Source organism: Cryptomeria japonica, chromosome 5, assembly GCF_030272615.1.
Source record: "Cryptomeria japonica chromosome 5, Sugi_1.0, whole genome shotgun sequence".
Classification (NCBI taxonomy): domain Eukaryota; kingdom Viridiplantae; phylum Streptophyta; class Pinopsida; order Cupressales; family Cupressaceae; genus Cryptomeria; species Cryptomeria japonica.
Window position 1 is genome coordinate 651,906,568 of NC_081409.1, and position 15,693 is coordinate 651,922,260.

General features: G+C 29.3%; 1 protein-coding gene across 1 annotated transcript; it reads left to right on the top strand.

Annotated features, from left to right (window-relative positions):
* The first annotated feature begins 14,056 nt into the window (after positions 1-14,056).
* LOC131078528 (EG45-like domain containing protein) lies at positions 14,057-15,375 on the top strand. The gene is made up of 4 exons (XM_059220787.1): positions 14,057-14,206; positions 14,532-14,568; positions 14,715-15,003; positions 15,093-15,375. The coding sequence occupies exons 1-4, from the start codon at positions 14,057-14,059 to the stop codon at positions 15,097-15,099; spliced, it is 483 nt and encodes a 160-aa protein (XP_059076770.1). The 3' UTR covers positions 15,100-15,375.
* Positions 15,376-15,693: the final 318 nt, after the last annotated feature.

The following is a 15,693-nucleotide window of genomic DNA, read 5'->3' on the forward strand; positions in this document are numbered from 1 at the left end:
AATCCCATGAAGGATCATTACTCATTTGATAATATGTCATCATTAATATTATATGAATGACCAATATATTCAGCGTCTTTTCTTGTCAGTTCACCCAATTGTATTAGGAAATTTTCCCTTCCCATCCATCACTTTATGTCCACATAATCCACACCAATATTTTCTAGGTGGTCCACTGGCATGTTACCTTCTTGATAAACATGGGAAATCTTGAATTCATCTGATTTTCTAATCATGATGTGGAACTCCTAAATTAAGTGCTTGATAGTCTATCTTTTCTTGGTATGTTTACTCACACATCTAATGATGTTAAGTTAGTTTCTCTCAAGCCACACTTTTTTGAACTCTTCTTCTATAGCCATGTTTAACCCAATGTAAGAAGATTTTGCCTTGGTGAAGTGGCTTGTCTAGGTTCCTAGTGGGAGTGTCACTGCCGAAACAAGCCTAATTGTGAGCAACTCCCTCATAGCCAACTGGCCCAGGATTACGTTTAAGCACCACGATTTCACCCCCATAGCTCCTATTTATATATATCTAACATTTTTTTTTGTTGTAGATGTATCTTAGTTTTTGTTGTAGGTGGCATGTAAAATGAGTTCATGAATCTAATTAAATCAATATTTCTAATAAATTGGTAAGCATAATTTTTTGTTTGTTAAATGCTTAGTTAATTTCAATTTTTCATGTGTATGTTTAATTTAATTGTAATTAACTCATTAAATTATTTGCATGTAGGTCTCCTACAAACCAAAATTTGTCTCTAGGTGAGGATCTAGTTTATAGATCTTATAAGAATTTAATTGTCTCTATGTAGGGATCAAATTTAAAATGTTAATTCCTACCTTCAATTAAACTTTTAATGTCTTAGATTGGATGAAACTTTTAAATTTGAGATGTGGATCAAACTTTTATATTTGAGGTGTGGATCAAACTTTTATATACTTAAGATGTGAATCAAAATTTAATATTTTAGATGTGGATCAATCATGTGTACAATTGTACATGTTATTTATGTCACTTCATATGTGTACATTCTAGTTATAATTGATTCATTTATTTAATGTATGTGTATGCTATTTATTTCTTCATATATATACATGTATATATGTTATGTAATGCTTCATTTTTTTTAAAAAAATGTGTAATTCGTATAAACATTATTCCCCTTAGGCTTGAATTCCCTTAAGACAAATGTTTTAATTAAGTCCATCCCCTTAAGACAAGTACTAATTAGTTGTATCCCCTTAAGCCCTGTCCCCTTAAACCAAGTCTTAATCAGATTCGTCCCCTTAAGTCATGTCCTAATCAGGTCCATCCCCTTAAGCCATGTGCATCTTGAATAACCCCCCCCCCCTGCCCTTAGCTCCCTTTTATTTATCTAATATAAATGTATATTATTTATATCTTCATGTAAATTTCTTATGTGTATATTATTAAATTGATCATAATTCATGTAAATTGCTTATGTATATATTAAATTGATCTTTTTTCATGCAAATTGCTTAATACGTACACACATATTTATTATTGTGTAACTTATTAAATATATATGTCAATTGTTTTGAATATTTATATAATAGTTTATTAAATACACTTTTATAATTAATTTGTGTATTAATTATTTAGGTCATACATGATTAAGTTATGTAGATTACTTTTAAAATTTGTAACCATGGTACATATATATGATAATTACATTAAAAGTCAATATATAATTTAACACATGCACGTGTACATTTAAGAAAACATAATTATAAAATCCATATACATACATATATAAAAAAGTGTTTTATAAAGCATGAATGTGCATACATGTATGATGTAGAAAGAATATAATATTTAATGTTGACTCATAAAATAAATATAATAACATGTGCTAGCACATAAAGCATATATGTGATGTCCATTATGAAACAAGTACATGCCATGAAATTAAAAAACAACACAAAATAAACAAGTATGACATACATAAGTCCTAAAATATTAAATAATTCCATGATGGAACAATTTAAAATTGCATGAAACATGTAATAAATCGATATCTAGCCTCTAAAATCTAGACTCTTTTTCAAGCCACGTGAACCAGAATGAAGAGAATCACTCTAAAAGACAAAAATGAACTTGTGAGTTACAAAATGAAATAGAAATTTAAATTTATTTAAAATGATTTAAAATATTTTACATGATTTAAAATTTAAATTATAAAATTAATTTAACTAACTATTACAACTAAAAAACTTGTCATACGTACATGAGTAGGGTCAACTCCTCTCTCCACAAGTTGCTTTGCATCTCTAGGCGCTATGGGGGATATGAATGTCTCTCCTATCTCATGCTATAGTTCACATAAATCTCAATGAATTTAAAATAGAAACATGAAGTTTAAATTTAGTGTTCAATTATATAGATAAAAATATTAGGTTCTAGAGATTTTACATGTATATCCTGAAATTAGGTTCTTTTAAAATAGGTACTTGAGTTTAAATATATATTGTGTCCCTGATGATCATATCCTCTATGCACATGTACATGCTCTATATTAGTATGTGCAGGTGTTGTGGTCTAAGTGGCTATAATATCAGAAGAAAAAGTGGTATTTAGGAGGTCCTACAAGGTCAAAAAAGAGTGCATACATCAACGTGTACACGAGATGCATGGTTTATCTACATATACATGTACACATGTACATAATTTTATTTAAAAATTCAAGAATTTATTTGAATCAAAACCTTCACCTGAAATGTTACCGATGTCTATAGAAAACTAACAAGATGGTCACCATGATATAGGTCTAAAAAACCCATCCTAATAGCATATCCATCTGTAACAAAATTCAATTTTTACGTTTAACACCTTATAATAAATTTGCAATTAAAATCTACAAACACAAAAAACCAATAGACCTATACTCTACACATAAACAAACACATACACACCATACCAAGGACATTGGGCTATTGCCTATGTAGCATTTTGAATAGGTTGAAAAAGGATAAAAGATAGGAAACATTTCTCTAATATCAAGAAAATGCTAGGGTTTAAGTAATGGGCCCTATGCTATCTCCCACAACTTCCATCATGATAATGTAGGCACACTCATATTTGAGAACTAGGTGGAGTCGATGCCTTGTACTTGCATAACACCAAAATTTGTCAAATACATATACATATAAAAGCACTGAAACATGTGAAAGAGAATAACAACATCACATCTCGCTCACAAGTGAGTGATGTGACATCATCCCATTCACCCCCATATAGTCATAGAAGAGATATAACATATAGACATTATCGAACATCATATTTATTTAACACAATCATGAGGTAAAGGTTAGCACAAAATACACCATCATATTCCAAAATAGTAAATCACACCTTCTAATTAACATTTAATCATGAATAAATTGACATAAAGCCCTAGCATCATGATCATGTCCTAAATATATCATCGCCCACTTTAGGAAAATAACATCATAAAATATCTCAATGAAGAAGAATTCAATCATCAACAAGGAAGTCAAAAGAATACAAAAGAATCATTAGCATCAAACATAACTATCATAAGAATGATTCCTAGAGAGGCATTACATCCTTCCCCCCCTAGGGGTTGATTTACTCTTGGAAGGCACAAGGCTAAGATGGGAAAACAAGAATACATTAGTCATAACACTTATATTAAATAATACTAAATCTTGACATTTTTTCAGGAAAATGTAATCCACATAATCAATCTACTAACAAACAAAAAAAACATCGAATTAAACTATATTAACTTAATTATTTCCTTCCTTTTCTAACTCAATTAAATTAGTATTCAACAAATTTTCTCTTCATATTCCTCAGTTACTTGAAATCAATGCACTACATGAGAGTAACAACAAGATACATCATATGTCACTACCTAGGTTAAGCATACTAATTCTCTCATAAATTTTTTACTGACATCCCTACCAAAATCTAGATATATCATAATGTACAAAACATCATAACTTACACTTTCCAAATGTGAGAAAACTTCCTTAAGATATATATGCACCATTAATATGATAAATATACATCCTACACATACACTCCTTTCGTACTTATTAGGACAAACACAATATACTCTTAGATTAAGTTCTCAAATTCAGCCATAACTAATGTACAATACATCATGTAAGGTCCATAATCCATACATTTTGGAAGGAGAAAGGTTCATGGCATAAAATCATATCAATACTAGAACCAAACACCAATCGTAAAGTACAATACAATCTCAATCGAAGAGAGGAAGTGAATATAATTGCATTCAACAACTACCTAATACCAACTTAACTCAAATAGAATCCAGGTAAGAATCCCCAAACACTTGTCAAAACAATAAGTCTAAAGACCATTAATTTCTTTCTAATTCATATCACACAATCCACTAAATCCATTTCACACTTCTTCCTAATATATCTTATGATCCATTTTAACACAAATAAATTTCATCATAGAAAATACACCTTTTTTCTCTTAAATCAATATTAATGCTATTTGAGTACCCAACATGCCTAGATCCAATCTCCATGGTGTTCTCCCTTAATACACTATTAGAGGTTCAAGCGAACATGATAGAAACAACACTTAACACATAACTAGAACTAGTTGTCATGATAGAAATACGTATCTAATAGTATTTGTTCATCTACCTTCTCAATAATAAATTTGAATCATGAAATTTAAGGATGAAATATATTATATCTTCTATAAGCCCCAAATCCTACATATACATACTAAAAACAAATATTTTAATTCCCTTTCCTTCAATTTTACTCTAAGGCAAGGAGGTGTTATATATTTTATAATTATGTATTTAGTGCACACTTTCTTTTCAACAATAAGACGATCCACAATAATATTACATACACTTTTATTAAACAATAAGCACTCTTAAAAATTCTAAATATAAGACTAATACACCATTCAGAGGAACTTGTTCTACTACTCAACCAGAATAGTATAAAGTATCTTTCAAATTAACATTTCCAAATCAGTCTTATAATCATCATTAGACATGTTTGAATGGAAAGGAACTAACAAAGGCTTTATGTCCACCCTACCTTAGTGGAGTCATTGAACCTCGTGAGCTCTAGCCATATCCCTAAGAAAGAAAACTATTATAGACCCATGTCAAATTCATGGAGTCTTCTCATATGCCACAAAATGACCAAAGATAACATAATATACAAATTTTCACTACCAAGAATTCAGATAAACCTATATATTCCATCCACTTAACATCCCATATTAGATTTTGTTCTCACCAACTTACAGATGAACCTTGCTAACCTATCAAAATCCTAAATTTAGGACACATTAAAAAGAAGGGTAGGATTAGGGAAGACTTATCTCTCCAATTATATGTACTAAATTTTCCTTCATCACTCATGCCATGATTGCTTCTCTAAAATATCTCGTCCTTTCTCAAAATCCTACAAGACTTCTCCAAAAATGGAGTAGGTAACACCCCACTTCCTATTGAAAAACCCAATGTAAGGGATATTAAATTGGAAGACTTGGATGGAGAGATGAAATTTGTCACCTTCCCATCCTCTCCTCCTTGAGGTATTTTTGACATTTAAGAGGGGACAACAACGAGGACACCCCATTTCCCAAGTCTTCCCTCATAAATGAGGTATGGGGGTGTCGTGTTGGTACCCTCAATTTATATATCCTCCAAATTTGTCACTCATCTTAATAAGGAATTTTGGAGATTTAATACAAGTATTAGGGATTTAATTTAACATCCAATAGGTCCTCAACTCAAGGATATAGACCCCAGGGGTCAATTATTGTAATTTAATCATGAAAATTGACTCAAAAACTCATAATGACAAACCTCATAAATACATCTATATTAAAAAATAAAAAATCATTTCCTTCTATCTATAAAAAATAGTTAAAACTATAACATAAAATAGAGGAAATTGATTTGGAATAGGTGTTTCTCTTTTTTCATATATTCCTCCTTACTTTCTTGTTCATAGCCAACACGTTCACAAGCATAGTTAGATCACAATAATAAATTATATTATTTTCTATAAAGTTTTCATCAATTTTACTAGGTAATATAAAGTATATTATCATATAATCATCTCATTTATAATACTCCAATCTATCTAACCATTTAAGTAAGAAAAACATTTAATATCTTAGGCTTGTATTAGCTATATACAAGGAAGGGTTTTCCAATATGTATATATATGCATGTATAGATACATACATGTATACATATATATGGAGTAAATAGTGGTTTACCTATTTAAATTTTCTTAAGTTTAATTTAGGGTAGCCAAAATTTAATATTTATAGGTGGTTCGGTAAAGTCTAATACTATTTTATTACCTACATCTAATATTTTGTGTCAGGTGGTTCTACCTACCCTTGAACCTCATTGGCTCTCCCACTTTTATCTTTGCTTTATAAAAAAGGCTTATATACATTATTTGTCATCTCAATACATTTTCTTCTTTGGTTGAATAGCATCATGTAGGTTGTTTCTCTCATTTTTCTAAGTAGTTTCTTTATTCTTAGAAGTGATATCCTTATCCCATATTAATTTGCATCTAAACTCCATTTTCCCAAAATTCAAATCTAAAAAAGATTTGGCTAAAGAAATAGAAAAGCTACCTATTGGGTTTGGGCCCCAAATAATTTCATCATTTTTGTGAATATCAAAGAAAAATAAATCTCCAAGAGCATCAATAAATTTCTATCAACTTTCTTCTCATGAAAAGAAATGTAGCACAAAGAGCTTCCATTTTAGTTGTCTTTCGCTTGAGTCAACATAATAAAAAAATTTAAATATAAAGTGTCAAGAGAGAGGTTCCATGATTATCTAAACAAATGACAAGAGCTAAGAGTAGCACTTGTGATCCAAGTAACCTCCCAAAAATTGATCCTTAGCCAATTTTATCCACATGCCATCTAATACGTTATCTCAAATATTTCCTTGCATTTCATGATATTATTCCAAATCACTAATCCTTTTGGTAGGGAGGAGAATAAGATGTCCTCACCCCTAACAAGTTTAGCATTGGTAATTCTTGTCTAATCATTATTTTTGGAGATTGGATTCCATCCTATGTTGGCAAGAAGATCTTTATTGAAAGGTTGAAATTTTTGAAGCCTAATACCCCCAAGATATTTGGGTTTACAAATAGTGTCTCATTTAACAAGAGTTGGTGTTTCTCTTCCTCCATCCTTATCAAAAACAATTCCTTCTAGATCTATTTAGCTTTATCATCTATAAATACCAAAATTTTGAAGAGGAATAAATAGAAAATAAGAATATTTTGGATGGAATCCTTTAACAATTGGAGCTTTCCAAATTGGATTAGGAGCTTACCTTTCCACATTGAATATTTTTTGTGGATTCTTTTTATAATTCTAAGACAATAGTTATGAGTTAGTTTCATTTTAACCAAAGGTGATCCAAAATGGATTTTAGGGAGAGACTCTTTTTGACATTCCAGAATGTTAACAATTTTATCTTTAATACTTTGTTCATTATTAAAGAAATATAAAAAGACTTATGTTATAATTAATATGTTTCCTGATATTTGGGTAGACCTGTTGAGCTTCATGGATAGAAGATAATCCAAAGAGGATAGTGTTTTAAATAAAATATTTGTGTGATGAAGGGGGAAGTGAGTAAGTTCGCATCATCCCTTTAAGCTTATTCTAGGAGATTAGTCTAACAATGTTCCTTCCAAGGACCTCAACAACAAGGATGAATAGATAGGGGGAAAGGAGATCACCTTGATAGAGGTCTATTTCATTATGAAAGAAACCTGTAGCAATTTTATTGATCAAAATAGAGAAAATTGGAGTCGAAACACATTAATTGATTAGTTAGATATCTTTTTTGTGAAAACCAAAAATTTGGAGAGTAATGAAATGGAAACTACACCATTTTTTTTGTTGTTCTCCATTTTATGGAGAATCTCTTTACTCATTAAGAGAACATCAATTTTTTTCTTCCTAAGAAAAAGCCTTTTTTATTGATAAAAATAATGTAGGAGTGAAGAGTTTTAAGGTGATTGACTATAAAATTAATGAGGACTTAATAAAAGTTATTGCATATGCTAATCATCCTGAAGACAAGAAATTTGTGCACCTCCTCTTTCTTATGAATCAAATAAATGAATGTGTTGTTGATCTATTTTAGGATTTTCCTAGAATAGAAGAAGTCCTTTGTTCTAGCTAGAATATCTCCTTTAACAATATCCTAGTATTCATGAAAGAAATCCAAGGGGAATACATTAGGACCAAGCTCTTTATAGGCTCCAAAGGAGAAGACAAGTTATCCAACCTCCTCATTTGAGACATCTTTTGTTAGGTTGTAGCTATAGAGTCTCTTACGATATTGGAGATCACATAAAAAAATTAATCTTCTTGACTTACATCTACATCCAAATCCTTGTAGTTTTCTTGGAGGAAGGATAAATAACTTGAACAATTTGTTCATCCTCCCATATATTCCTAATTATATATGTGATTTTTTTTATAGTATTCCTCTTTTGGTTCTTTAAAGTGGATTGATGAAGAAATAGGTACTCCTATCTACCTCCTATAAGCATTGGATTCTAGATTTCTATCTATTTTGAGTTATGTTGTTTTATTTGTTAGTCCTTCATTTCACACATAGACTCATAGTTACATCAAATCATTTTTTCATGTCCCAAAGGACCTATCTTGTTTCATAATTTTATCCCTCTATTATCCCAATTAACTATTGTGGGTCGAAAATAGATATCAAGAATTTTCAATTTAATTTTGAAAAAATGCTTATTCTATTACATTCCAATAGGTCTTTAAGAACACATTTAAGTATGAAATATTTTAGATTTAATGCTTGATTTAAAATTGTGTTTAGGGTTCAATGTTGTGCACACGTTTAGATAAGTGTGCAAAATTGTATGTGAGTGACAATAAATAAAATTAATTCTCTAATCTTGAGGCAACTCTATGTGAGATTCTAATTTCATAATGTATTAATAAATCATTTAGAAACACCTTGCATGGTCAACACTTTCATTTAGCTTAGAGACAAGTTGAATCATTTAATTATTTAAAAACATGCATTTATTTCAATTGCATTATTCATCCCAATTGAACTGGTAGATTAGATTATTTGTTCATGATGATTTAATAAATTTTCTTAAGATATATTATATTCCTTATAAGGTAAAATAAAAATATAAACTGATTTTTTTATCATAATTTAAAAAATAAAAAATACACTATTCAATATCAAATTTAATAATATTATATAATCTACAAATTATATATAAATAAGATAAACTTTCTTTTAATTAATTTAAATTCATTCATTAAAAAATATATTTTAAAATACTAAATTTATTTATTAAATAAAATTACGCTATTTATTTGAATAAATTTATTCCTCTAATTAAGTGGCCTTTAATCTATCTATGAAGTTAAGTATATGCCCCCTAAAAAACTAAATCCTTCTTACCAATAAAAGATAGTCACCACAACAATCCAAAATTAATTAATCAATTATTATCCAAAAATTTAAATAGACTGCGGTTTGGTTTACATATTCCACCAGTCACATACTATTACGATTAATGCCATCTATGAAAATGTCTTCAATAATAATAAAATATTGAATGGATAACTCCATTAGTCACTGTCGCTTAAAAAAACTAATACAAAATATGATTTTTAGTTCATGTGGGTTGTGAAACAAACAAGGTAATCTTAACATACACAAGAAAATAGCTGGCAATGACTAGAAAGAGACTAGCTGTTAACGCGCCTCCTCTTAATAAGAATTATTAAAGAATACCGTCCATTTCTGTTTCATTCTAATTATTCCAAAATAATATTTAAACTTTATTAATTATATAAATAAATAAATAATTTAATCATTATATACAATTAAATGTGTATTTGTAGGATAAATTATATATTTTATGAAAATATCTTAAACCTTTAAAACGATTTTTAATGTATGGGTTTGATCAAGTTCATGCTGGCTAATTAGAATCTTCAATGTTTGACTCTAATATCTTCTAGTGAATCAGAACTAGTGATAATGCCAAAATAATTTAGAAACATCATTAAATTGTAAGGATATTGTTCTTGGTTGATTCCTTTGACAAAACTATTATAATAATGGATATATATTAAAGAAAACCCTTTCAAATATTCTTAGATGATTTTAATGCAAATTATCCTTCTTTTTAGTGTTCCAAGTAAAAGTGTTTTTAAAGTGATTTGAAAATATACTCTTGATTTCTCCATTATATGAATTAAATAAAACTGTACTCTTGATTTTTCCATTATATTAATTAAATTGAAATTAAATGCCTTTAACTAGAATGAGATCAACAAATTTCTCAAGCATGTACCAGATTAGTTCATTATACATTTGAAAATGACGTCTCAATCAAATTTTAAATTTAACATTCGAAATTCAAGGATCAATCTTTAATGGCATAGGGTTGAAGTCATGTACATGGGATTCAATAATGACTTGGAAGTGTAAATCATGACATATATATATATATATATATATATATATATATATATATATATATATATATATATATATATATATATATATATATATATGAGTGTATTGGTAAGAATAATAAGTGATTATTAATTGTAAAATAAGAGAAAGCATAAATAATTAGAAGATATCACCATATGTCTCGAAATATGTATATATGAGTATGTTTACAGGATAAGGAAATGGACCTAACATTTAACGAGTGTGTCATTTGTTGATATGTAATTTGTTTGGGACATTTAATCAAAATAAACCCAAAACTAAAAGACTTGAAAAATTTAATCATATAAACATATTTTTTAAAGTATACGAACACTCAAAAATATTCATAAAATATAAATACATAAGCATAGATCATTATATATAAGTAATATATGCATATAATTTTCTTCACATGCTAGTCCTATTTGACATGCGCACTTTATAAGAACTTAAGAAATAAAGAAAATACATGCAATTAATAGCTTATAGTGTGCAAGTAAAATATTCACACTTACATGTTATTTTAACTCTTACTAAAAATTAGAAAGAAAAGTGGAGTGTAGAGTAAGAAATTTTTATTTATTTAAAAATTGGTCCATTAAAAATCCAATATGTATGATACTTTCAACATCACAATGTCATTTGGTCAACATCTATCTAGAAATAGTTAATATTCTAAATGATATGCCCTTCTAATTGTTTACAATATAAACATTTATATGTTAATTATAAAATATTTCCCCTTGAATTGGATGCAAGTAATTGGAGGGGAATGAAAAGTAGTACATGAAAATGAAACATAATCATATTGTAAGCAAGTGAATAAAAAAATCATGTTACACAATAAGAATCATAAATGAATGATGTAGCAAAGTCTATGTAAGACATATAAAACTTTTCATTAGATTGAAAACCAAATGGATTAGAGAAATATTTTTAGTAACATAAATATGCCCCCAATGTAAGAAACTAAGAAGGGTGAAGTGACCCTAAAAGTATATTTAATTCAGATTTTACACTCAATTTTTTGAAAAATACTATCTAGTCTTATGTATCCTAAATTCTCCCATTTTCAACACATAATCAACTTGAGGTACAAGAAATAAGATTATTTTACATTTTTATGTTGGTGATAGAGAAAATCCGAATAGACCTAGCAGGAATCTTATACTCCCTTTTTGCATTATTTTGAACCTAGATGAGTAGATGGCAATCACATGCCATTCCCTTAGTGTTGTAGTTTTTTTGTTGAAACAAAATGAAATAATTAAGTTTTTAGATGACTATGATACAAATTAAAGCTATAGTGCTCCATGTCATTTACCTTGGGCAGTGGGTTGATTACACTATTCCAATAGATAAATTGATAAGTAATCAAAGGTATTACTAACATCATGTTAAGTGACTTTATGTGATATGGAGTTCTTTTTAGGTCCATGCATACTTATACCAATGATGAATTGGGTTGGTATAAAGAAAATCAAGACAAAACCATTTATTTTCTATTTTCTCTACTAGCCATTAAATCTTTTTTTTTTTTTAATCTAATGACATATAGGAGTCAAAGGGAGTTACAAGGTATTGAGATTTTTAAATTAGCAACACATTTTATTAGCCTTGATCAATAGCCTATGATATTTTAGAGTAGAAAATGTAATTACAATAAACAAGGGGTAGTGATGACCAGTAGTAAACATTGGTTTTGTGACTTAAAGACATGGAAAACTTTGTAGGAGAAAATTTCAATTGTTTGGAGTTATATTGGATTTCATGCATAGATCTAGATAATGATGGAGAATAATTATAGATGGAAAAGGCTATGTCCTATGTAGGATTTAAATGTAGAATTGTATCCTTCAAATGTTTATTAACATTCTTGCATTCAATTTTTTTGTTAGGTGTTGATAGATATTAGGTAAATTGTTATAGGTAGTTGGTATGTATATTTGAAGAGGTTTTCTACTATACATGAATAAATATTATATTATAGAATATTTTTGGACATAGACAAAAAGATAAAATTTGGAGTTTAGTCTCTAATCGAATTATTTGAATAATTAGTATAGGAATCAATGTTGATCAATAGAATTATGATAGGTGTCTTGGTCATGTTGAGAAATATTCCATTGTAAGAATTGAAATAGGTTTGTGACATTTTCTTGTCACACTCTTTTCTCTCTTTCTATGTGTGTATGTTCTCTCATATTTCTTCTATATTTTGTCTTAATGTAGACTAATAAATTCCTAAGAAGAAACATTAGTTAAGGAAAGACAAGACAAATTCACAAAAAGTTGAGATAATATAAAAACTCTCAAAAATTTTCATAGTGTATATATTAGTTTATTTGTAACTAAACAAGGGTTTCCCCTAGAATATGAATATGAAATTGATATTGGTTATTAAATTTGACAATGTAATTAAGGAATGTAAACCATAAGATAGACATAGTTGTCTCTAGTTGTCAAGTTGATGTGAATATTGCAAGTCCTACAAAATGACTTATCTTTGTTCCAAGACAGGCTTGAGATATGCTAGATAAGTATTTTCAAATTAAAAAAATAAAATAAATGTTTCAATATCACTAGGTCAATTTCAAGCATTGAAAATGGCCCGGATCAAGAGTTCTCTACAATTAATTTGTACCATATAAAATCACCTTTTAATGCATGAAATTGATATTCGAGTTCCATGATTTGAAAACTAGTTTACATTGCTTCTTGATATTTGAAATTGTGACAATTAGTCCATGGTGTTGATAAACACATCTGCAAAAGTTGCTAAATAATGCTTATCCTTTGCTTAATCAAACCACTTTGTTAGGTAATTAAAAAACTATAAAACATTAAATTAAGGATAACAATATACTTATCTATTATTATGTATGTAAATATTGTTGTGATAGAGAATATTAGAATAGTTTATTTGAATGGTGTAAAAGATAGTAAACAAGATTCCAATCTTAAATAATCTTAACCAATTCACATTTGATTTTTATACATTGATGTTCTAAAATAAATTCTCAAATATTTTAAACTTAAAATGATTAATGGTAACTAATGAAAAAATAAAATTATACACACACATATATATATATGATTTGCAGAATTTTTCTTATACAATAGGTATCATACAAAGAACAAACCAAATCCAGCAGAGACCTAACTGAATAAGACTAGTGCCAGCTACGCAAATGTCACCATTACATAGGTTCATCCTCAAATAAAAGGAAATTGTTATCACTGTTAAATTACAGATCTAGCTTGGAAAAAGAAGAAAAACTTACAAGAGAAAAGTTGAAGAAAAACTGAAAATGAAATTGTATTAATTCATTGTACTATTACATTATGCAAATGCATGCTTTTATACAATAGTAACCACCTATGATCACATAATTTATGATGGAAACGAAGGCATAACAACCATATCAAAATTGGCGGTGAAAGGGACGGAGATAACAAGTGGTAGTTTGTCGTTCACCTTGGTTAGACTTAACATGCGCACAGATGCATATGTATGAATTCCTGTTACGGTGGAACGAACAGTTTTCCGCAAATCACGGACAGGAGTCTGGTGCATGCGCTAACAACCACAGGATGGAATCTTATCGATATTTCGTTCGCATAGAACAATATTGTGTTATTTATTCGCGGACTGTATTCATGTGTCGTTCTGTTGATTTAGACTCTATAAATTCTTCAATGAAGACACGCAATGATACACAACATTCGCATCAAGATGGGCTCCATTGACTAGACGCAGACAGAGACACGCTTAACCTCTTCCCTCCTCTTCTATTCTATATATACTCCCCTACAACGCTTAACATTCACAAATTGCAGCGCTTTTGTTATTGTTGAGGAGCAAGAGAATCAAGGAGGAGAGTTTTAAGACAGAATGGCAGGTGGAGCTATGTTTAGCATTTGGCGGGCTGTGTTCGTAATGGGTTTTATGTGGGGCTGGTATTGCTGTATGGCTTAGGAGGGAACTGCCACATTTTACACTCCTCCATATGTCCGTAAGTATATTTTAAACTGCTTTCAAATTTAATGATTTTGAGTATTGCCGTTTGCTGTACTAGTGATTGATTGAACATTTTGATCAAAGGTAGTAACTGGAATTCTTGTTTATGATGAGTTTAATAGAGGTTGGTTTGTTTGGCAGCATCGTCGTGCTATGGATACGACCCCTCGCAATTTCCAGCGGGAGATTTGTTTGCGGCGGCAAGTGATGCATTCTGGGACAACGGAGCCGCCTGTGGAAGTAGTTACAGAGTGAGTTGCACTGGCGGGACAAATGAGGGCGTTGCCGTGCCGTGTAAGAGCGGATCGATTGTGGTGAAGATTGTTGATTATTGCCCTGCTGGATGCCGTGGCACCATCGATTTATCTCAAGCTGCCTTCGCTGATATCGCCGATCCTGATGAAGGCAAAATTAAAATCAACTATGAACAGTACGTTGCTAACTCACTTTTCTTCGCATCTTCTCCGTAATATAATATATTTGATATAGCCATTGAATCATTCTTCCTTTGTTTCGCAGGGTTTGAGCATGCCGAGCAACAGTATTATTACGAGTAAATAAAAGCAGCAGCATATATATATTAGCGGATGTTGCCATAAGCCGTAACTACCTTTACTGTTGGCGTGTGATTTAAGAAGAATAATGCTATGAATATGCGTCTTAATGTATAAAACAAAGAATTATTGAATAATGCAGTCTATCTCAGTGCTATCCGTTGTACTTGTTTTTATTATGATCAATTTTGTAGTCCGGTTGGTTGGATCCCAAAATTTTAATAAAAATGATTTTAGGTTTAATATTTTATAGTGAGAAATAAGAAAAAATATTTTACATATTTTGATATTTTTTATTTTTTAAAAGGGTAAATGTTTTTAATGACGATAACTTAAATGAAAAGAACACCACCACAATTATTATTACATTATGCCAATAACAGCATAGTTAAAATATATTAATAATATTGATAGTTTATAATATTTTTAAAATTATAATTTTACTAAAACTCGTACTTACAAGATATGTAAAAGTAATTTAATGAGGTTGTATTTATAATATTGTGAAGAATTAAAAAATATATTCTAAGAGAATTCTATCATAAGATTGATTATTTTTATTTCAT